Source organism: Cibotium barometz, chromosome 58, assembly GCF_041138505.1.
Source record: "Cibotium barometz isolate CiBa-2024 chromosome 58, ASM4113850v1, whole genome shotgun sequence".
NCBI lineage: Eukaryota > Viridiplantae > Streptophyta > Polypodiopsida > Cyatheales > Cibotiaceae > Cibotium > Cibotium barometz.
The window spans coordinates 15,370,848-15,379,450 of NC_141103.1; the positions used below are offsets into that span (position 1 = coordinate 15,370,848).

An 8,603-nucleotide genomic window follows, 5' to 3' on the forward strand; every position below is an offset into this window, starting at 1 on the left:
ACAAAGATAAGAGAGGATTTGTTCAAGTAGACTCCACAAAGATATGAACAAACCAAAGGGACACATTTGTGCTACTAGAGCATTGTGAACAGGTCGTCTTCGGAGAGATCATAGGTGGTTGTTTGTAATCTAAATTGATCCACATAATAAACAAATATTTGAAGATATAAAAATTTCAAATGAAGTAGAGGTTGAGAAACCCACTCAAGAAGCACAAGAAACAGATATTAATCCAATTGAACAACTAGAAGAAGGATCAAATGAAGGTATAGTAATTCAATAATTACTATCACTTGAACTAGAAGCAAACACAACAACTAATCCGGAATTTGAAGAAGAAATAGAAGAACAACTTTCAACACAACCACCTCTAATGCCTGAAATAGAAGAGGACGATATGGAGGCTGACGAAGATGCAGATGGAGAGGTATTTCCGGACATAGATGTATTCGGAGCCATGGATCTAGCTGAGGACAGGACTTTTATTTTGACGCTTGGTTTCGACGAATATTTAGACGATAAATTTCAATGTTTATATCTACAACTATATCGACGGCACAGAAACTGTCGATCCCATGTGTCGAAAATGGGTCATCTTGTAGTAGTGTTAGTAACAATGACTACTTGGTTAATTGGCTAGTATGAAAATAGGGTCAATATCAATGACTACTTGGTTAAGTGGCGAGAGTAGGAAAGTTATCACACAATGTTAGGTATGTTCTGAGTTAGAATCTCAACATGTATACTCTTTTTTTTTTTTTTTTGCATACAAATCGTCTGAAAATTCTCATGCTAGTTTACTACTACAAAAGTTTAGTTTACTAATCACTGTCCCAAATCCATAATCATCATCAACTAGTTTACTTCTCACCCCAGTTTACCTTCCGTAATCTACTCAGATCCAACGTCCCAGAAGAACGATAAGATCATCCGTGACCGTAGATCCCAGTTGACAAGGCTCGTTAAGAACCCGTGTGAGATAAAGACCACGGCTGCGACATAGATCTGCACGACTGGTGGTCGCAGCGGCTGTTTTGACACCGGCGATGGTGCCCAGTGCAGGAGTGGGGTCAAAGGCGGCGTAAACCTCAACGCCGACAGTGGAGAGCCATGTTAAGTGGAAGCTACGGAGCGCTGCCGGACGTGGGAATCGGGGGATACCTCGGATACCTACACGAGTAACGGAAATGAGTACTACAATGCCAGAAGAAAATAATTAATTCCATACGCAAGCCAGTACAAAGAGCCAAGACAAATCTGCTAAGGTTCAGCTTCTGTTGCACCAATACCCTGTCCTCTTGATAGTATATGGTGTATTAATTCCCGCGCCTTTTTCCATGCACACTTCCCCCATTATGACAGCAAGCTATTTTCTGCTTTGTTAGCCGTCTCTGCATATTCATCGTGGCTGTGAATTGCAACTTCTGCTTTGCCATCATCATGTCCATTCATTCCTTTTGCTTGCTGCTTGCCTTTCTCTTCATTAGGCTCCCCATATGCCGCAGCAGCCTCCTGTTGTGGATTGTCGTGAGGACTGCATGTGGTGGGGACATGCATCGCTTCTCCATTCATATTGCAGGCAGTGGCGACATGTATTGCTTCCTCGGCTTGCTCGAACGTGTTGGTGGCCATGCCAGCATTCGAATCGCAGGCGATTGGGGCATGCATTGCTTCTCCGGCTTGCAGCTCGCATGCGTTGGTGGCCATGCGCCCATCATCATCATCATGGGTGTAAGGTGCCTCGATTGGCTGCAGCTCCATATAAATGGCGCTATCTGCTATAAGTGATCGATGATCTTCCATTGCAAAGGCATAGCTGGAGATAACAGTGGGTCCTGAGTCTTTGATCAATATCACATATGAAGCTTGGATTGGCAGCTTGAACTGCAACTTCTGCTTTTCCATCATCATGTCCATCCACTTCTTCTTCCTGTTGCTTGCCTTTCTCTTCATTAGACTCCCCATATGTTGCAGCAGCCTCCTGTTGTGGATTGTTGTGATGAGGACTGCATGTGGTGGGGACATGCATCGCTGCTGCATTCATATTGCAGGCAGTGGCGACATGCATTGCTTCCGCCGCTTGCTCGAACGTGTTGGTGGCCATGCCATCATTCAAATTGCAGGTGATTGAGACATGCATTGGTTCTCGGGCTTGCAGCTCGCATGTGTGGGTGGCCATGCGCCCATCATCATCATGGTTGTAAGGTGCCTCGATTGGCTGCAGCTCCATAAAAAGGGCGCTATCTGCTATAATTAGTGATCGATGATCTTCCATTGCAAAGGCATAGCTGGTGATAACAGTGGGTTCTGAGTCTTTGATCAGTATGCATTCATGATAATCATTGGCTGCACTCTTAAGCAAGTGCTCGTCCGGGCGGTTGAGACTGAGTAACTGGACATGATTGAACGTTCTGAACAGTGAAGTCTTCATGATGATTGTCCATGATGTCCACGTCGATCCACTCTTGCGACTGTTGGCATACATATGCCAGTTCTTCCACTGGGAAGGACTGTGTGTTGAGTTCTGGAATATTTTCATTATCTGGTATCACAGTCCTTACCAGTTCTTCCACTGGCAAGGACTCTTCTTGCTGCCCGAGGCCGAATGATGGAGACTGTGTGTTGAGTTCTGGAATATTGTCATCATCTGGCATCACAGTGAGAATTCTCTGATCCCATGAATCCATCATCATCATCTGGCTGTCGCCCTGTACATTCATGATCTATGCGTCCCCGGCCTGCATGTATATGGGCTCAAAATGCTGGGAGTACTCAACATGGGGTTGGAACAACTGCTGTTGTGCATTCCATGTCTGCTGTTGCGCTTCCCAAGACCGGTCGCCCCCTTCCTGCATCTGTTTGGCATCCGCCTGCATAGATATGGACTGGTCAAATCTTGGGGGTTCTGAAAGTGGGGCTGGAAGAGCTGATGTTGTACATCCCATTTTTGGTCATTTCCCGGCTGCATGTGTCCGCATCCTGCTTGCATTGATATGGCCTGGTCAAAATTTTGGCAGTTGTCAAAAAGGGGTTGGAATAGCTGCTGTTAGGCATCCCATGTACCGTCCATCATCATCAACTTGCCTCCACACGAGTGATCAAAATGTAGTTGGAAGTGCTGTTGTTCTCCATGTGCTGCAGGTAGATTTGCAGGCATCATCTCTAGCTGTTGTACGCCTTGCTGGTCATGTACATGGGTGTTCAAGGGCAAAGGATAGATTACAGTGTTCAAGGGGAATGGCAGCGCCTGCAGGGCGGGCACTGGCATCGTCTCTGCCTGTTGTATGCCTTGCTGGTCATGTACATGAGTGTTCAAGAGGAATGGAAGCGCCGGGGCGGGCACTGGCAGCAGTTCCCCTAAGCCTTTCTGCTCTTGCATGTGTATCTGCAGGAGTTGGGATCTGATTGCTGATATGTACTCGGGAGGGTACTGTTCTTGCAGCATCTTTTGCCTCTGGATGCTGTACGCATGTTCTCCATCATCGTCGAGTTGAAGGGGGGAGGCCTTCAGCTTCTTCTTCTTCTGGCGCTGCTGTGCGGGCTCTTGCTTCGGCTTCTTGTTGCGTTGTTTGCCGTTGAGGGTGAAATCGAGGAGGAGTCAACAAACTATGTATAGGATGATTGATGATCCTTCTATCCATGATATATAAATATCCGTGATATATTCATTGTGCACTACATTTATGATCCTTCTATCCATGATATATGCATGTCCATGATGATAGATTAGCATGTCTGGTACTTTGATAGTGATACTAGTAAGCACAATACTTATCAGCGTGATTTATTTTCCTCACTCACTACAACACATTGGGAGAATAACAATGTTTTTTTGCTACTCGGAAGCATTTTTTGCTACTTGAAGCAACATTTTTTCGCTACTTAGCAGTATTTTTTCGCTGTAAAAACATTGCTGAGTAGCTTTCTTGGCAGCAAAAAACGCTGCTATACTGTAAAAATATACCGCTTCTTTTGCCACAACGTTATTTTTATCTTTTCAATGCATTAAACTTGGTCCTTTGAGTTTTTTTTGCAGGTTTATGTCGTATCCCCATCAATTCTACCTCTCCTATACTATCCTCCTCCTACCCTATCCTCTTCAAGCTCAAGCAAGGTGTGTCTTCTCTTTTTCTTCATCTCTTATGCAAACAAGCTTTCCATGAAAGCTTTCTTCTGAGTATTTCCCTTCTCTTTCCTCTCTTTTAAGTGTTTTTTTTCTTCTTTTTTCCTTCTTATTGAAGTTTAACCCTAACCCTAGATTCTATATAAAAACCATAATTAAGAGCTCTCCATTATTAAAGCCTCATAAGGTAAGAGATCTTAGTTTTTCTTAGTACTTTTTTTCTTAATTTGGTTTGATTTTGTAGGTTTTCAACATGTACAAGCCTCACAAGGTAAGAGATCTCTTTCTTGTATGTTTCTTCTCTTATGCTTTTACATGTTTATAGGGTTTGTTAAAATTTTTAGGGCTTTTAAGTTTAGGGTTTGTTATTAATACTTTTTTTTTCTTAATTTGGTTTGATTTTGTAGGTTTTCAACACACAAGCCTCACAAGATAGGAGATCCCTTTCTTGTATTCTCTTATGCTTTTATATGTTATAGGGTTTGTAAGTTTTAGGGCTTTGTTTGTTATTCTTTCCTTGCTCTATGGATAGCCTTTTAAGAGCTATGCTTCTCTCAAGAGGTGGCCATATGCCTTAGCCTCATGCATGAGGCTAGGACATAAAGCTTATGCATGAGGCTAGTGCATAAGCCTCATGCATGAGGCTTATGCATTAGCCATATGCATAACACATGCATGAGACTTATGCACAAAGCCTCATGCATAAGGCTCGTGTATAAAGCTTATGCATGAGGCTTAGGCATTAGCCACCATAAGCCTCTATGCATAGTCTTTAGAGAGCTATGCATCTCTCGAGAGGTGGCCATATTCATGAGACATATGCATTAGCTATATGCATAAGCCTCATGCATGAGGTCTATACATTAGCATACCAGGTAGCTTTCAATGCATGACGGTAGCTTCCAATACATGCCAGGCACTACCTAGGCATGTCGGTAGCTTCCAGTGCTGCATGCCGAGAGCTTCCAGGGTGCTACCTAGGCATGCTGGTAGCTTCCAATGCATGTCGGTAACTCTTTTTTCTTAATTTGGTTTAATTTTATAGGTTTTCAACACATACAAGCCTCACAAGGTAAGATATCTCTTTCTTGTATGTTTCTTCTCTTATACTTTTACATATTTACAGGATTTGTAAGTTTTAGAGATTTTAAGATTAGGGTTTGTTCTTAATACTTTTTTTTTCTTAATTTGGTTTGATTTTGTAAGTTTTCAACACATACAAGCCTCACAAGGTAAGAGATCTCTTTTTTGTATTCTTTTATGCTTTTACAGGTTATAGGGTTTGTAAGTTTTAGGGCTTTTAAGATTAGGGTTTGTTATTTTTTCCTTGCTCTCTATGGATCGCCTTTTGAGAGCTATGCTTCTCTCAAGAGATGGCCATATGCCTTAGCCTCATGCATAAAAGGCTAGGATATAAAGCTTATGCATGAGGCTAGTGCATAAGCCTCATGCATGAGACTTATGCATTAGCCATATGCATAAGCCTTATGCATGAGGCTTATACATAAGCATTATGCATGAGGCTTATGAATAGGCCACATGCATGAGAGTTGTGCACAAAGGTTCATGTATAAAGCTTATGCATAAGGTTCATGTATAAAGCTTATGCATGAGACTTAGGCATTAGCCATAAGCCTCTATGCATAGTTGTTAAAGAGCAATGCATCTCTCAAGAGGTGGCCATATGCATGAGACATGCATAAGCCTCATGCATGAGGCCTATACATTAGCATTCCAGGAAGCTTCCAATGCAACCGATGCTACCTAGGCATGCCAAGAGCATGCAACCGATGCTACCTATGCATGCCAGTAGCTTTGAATGCATGTCGGATGCTACCTAGGCATGCAATAGCTGTTAGGTGCTACCTGGGTGGCATGCCAGTAGCTTTCAATGCATGTTGGTAGCTTTCGAGTACTAAGATTTTTAAGTATGCATAAGAGTTTTAAGTATTTATGTTTCTTCTTGGATAGATTGCAAATAACTTGTGGCACGATGTTACACGTGAAGGAGGAGTATATATCCCAACAATCTTTATAATTATATATTAGCCTCAAACTGTATCTTCTCTTTTAAGAAAAGAAGGTTACCTTAAATAACGACATAAAATCAATTTTCATTTGTTTGTATTTCTATAGCTTGAAGTAGTGGACCACCCCCTTATGCAAGATGAATATGATTTTGCATTACAATGGGTTTGGAAGCTCTCTTTGAAAGGGTGCAAGACAAAGCATCAATTGTTATTACTGGAGGACATGTTTTCAAAGCATGGTAGGTAAGTACATTCCTAAAACCATAACCTCTTTGTTTTTGTAAACTAATTTTTACTTGTATTAGTTTTATTATATTTTAGGATCATGCCACTACAAACTGCGTTACTATAAACAATGGTGCAAATGTGAAAGCAAGAAGTAATAGAAATGTGAGAGAAGAGGGTGGAGCTGCAAGGGACAACAATTATTGAATGCATGAGATATAGAGCCCCTCAATGTAGCCCCTAACTCCATAGATTTTCATTATGCTTTATTTTGTATATGACCTTTTTGGATTCATACACTTATGTAATTTCGCCAAGTATTGTAATAGAATTATGACATTTGCCAACCATGAGTTGCAATTGTCTTTTTTTTTTTATTTGTAAAGTTTTACATTACATGTGTCCATGACGATGAGTAGGACATGAACTTGTGTTAGTTTTATTATATTTATATTAAAAAAAAGCTAGAGCAGATAGGGGAGTCCTGTGATGACTCCCCAGTCTACCCTAGTTTTTTTTTTTCCATGTAGTTTGATCGCTACTCAATAGTGAAAATAGCAGTGAAATATCGCTGCTCAGTTATGAAATTTTGCTACTATTTTTGCTTGTGAACAGTGAAAGTTCGCTACTATTTTCACTGTTGAGTAGCGATTCCATTGTTGCAGCAAAAATAGCAGCTTTTTTAGTAATGAAATGGGCCCGATATCTCCTTACCCTTCTAGTTATAAAAGCACTGCTATTTTCGCTGCTACACATCCCTCATTCTGTTGTAGTGACTTGAATCTACTTCTTAAGGAGTTGTAGTTACATGTGTAAACAACTCCTTGTATCCTATAAAAGGAGTTGGTAAGGTTTTAACGTCGAAATACACGTCAAAATAAGCGTCGAAACAAGAGTCAAAAAAAGTAATTTTATCATGCATTTTTTGACGCCCTTTTCGACGATTATTTTGACTAACATTTTGACTAACATTTTGACTACTATTTTGACAGTTATTTCGACTACTACTTTGATACGTATTTCGACTATCATTTAGACGTTGTTTTCGACTATCATTTCGACTACTACTTTGATACGTATTTCGACTATCATTTCGACTATCATTTAGACGTTGTTTTCGACGAATGAAGGAAACTTTCGACACTTGTTTCGATGCTTATTTTGACACGTGCAGGTATTAAATTTTTTTGGCATAATGGTGCATCCAGCTGTCTTGTAGCTAGATGCACCATTATGCCAAATCTATAGAGTACCAAAGGCAACTGTACTCTGATGTGAAGAACGAAGCAAATTTGTTAAAAAAAGTTAGAGAGAGTGCCATAACATTTTTGACATTACAAAGTAGGTACACAATTCATACAAGTGCAAACAATGGCCAAATTATATTACAAGATGTGAAATTTACATATCAAACTCTGACGAGATAAGCCAAAATTAAAATTTACATATCAAGCTCTGACGAGATAAGCCAAAATTAAAATTTACATATCAAGCTCTGACGAGATAAGCCAAAATTTACATTTAATCTATACAAGCTCAAAAAAAGATATGAGCTGACCAAAATGTGTATGTACAAGGGAAAAGACATGGGCAAGGCCACTCTATGCGAAGCCCTCACTCAGGAGATCAGGCATTGGTCCCTGCAAAAACCATACAAGATGCTTTTTTTGGTATACCAAAACAACGATCTAACATGACAAGGCAAAGCAAGTATACAAATCATAAGGTTGAGGCTTGCCGCACTTACCATATCTACAATGCACCCCCAATTGAGGTTGGTGTCTTCTCTCTCAAGCTTCTCCAAAAGAAAGTATTTGCTATGGCGGCGATGAGCAATGTCCTCCTCTTCTCCTCCCGTTGTCGACCGGCCAACCACTTAATTCTAAAAGTACCAAAACAACACGATAAGTGTTGATACTTACAAAGTAGACATAACATCAAATGAAACATACAAGATAAATGTTGATACTTACAAAGTAGACATGGAATGCATCCCAACCACCACTTCCAAGGTGAAAGCTTCCTACGCTCTCCATTCGGCCGCATCCTCTTGTTGCTTGTAGCGTTGGGGATTTCAAGCATGCTTTTGCTTCTTCTCATTCCAATCCTCGGTGCTCATGTACCAAGGCTTCTCACCCCCTGCCTTCACTCTTCTAGTCACATCTCCCCGCCAATGTTTCATGACGTCCCCCATGTGGCCCTTTATCCACCTTATGGGGACGACA

The 8,603-nt window shown here is 41.0% G+C and overlaps 1 protein-coding gene across 3 annotated transcripts; it reads left to right on the top strand.

The window, feature by feature from the left end:
- Nucleotides 1-916: 916 nt before the first annotated feature.
- LOC147605950 (uncharacterized) lies at nucleotides 917-5,867 on the top strand. 3 transcript variants are annotated; one of them, XM_086792492.1, is made up of 4 exons: nucleotides 917-1,265; nucleotides 4,037-4,114; nucleotides 4,368-4,394; nucleotides 4,531-5,867. In XM_086792492.1, the coding sequence occupies exons 2-4, from the start codon at nucleotides 4,041-4,043 to the stop codon at nucleotides 4,616-4,618; spliced, it is 189 nt and encodes a 62-aa protein (XP_086648618.1). In that variant the 5' UTR covers nucleotides 917-1,265; nucleotides 4,037-4,040; the 3' UTR covers nucleotides 4,619-5,867. The 3 variants fall into 3 exon arrangements, with proteins under 3 accessions (XP_086648618.1, XP_086648617.1, XP_086648616.1); XM_086792491.1 differs by lacking the exon at nucleotides 917-1,265 and having other exon boundaries at nucleotides 2,290-4,114; XM_086792490.1 differs by lacking the exon at nucleotides 917-1,265 and having other exon boundaries at nucleotides 2,290-4,394.
- The last annotated feature ends 2,736 nt before the right edge of the window (nucleotides 5,868-8,603 follow it).

Excerpts from the sequence above, each read along its gene's own strand:
- LOC147605950 (XM_086792490.1), top strand. The coding sequence starts at position 2,719 with ATGATCTATGCGTCCCCGGCCTGCATGTATATGGGCTCAAAATGCTGG.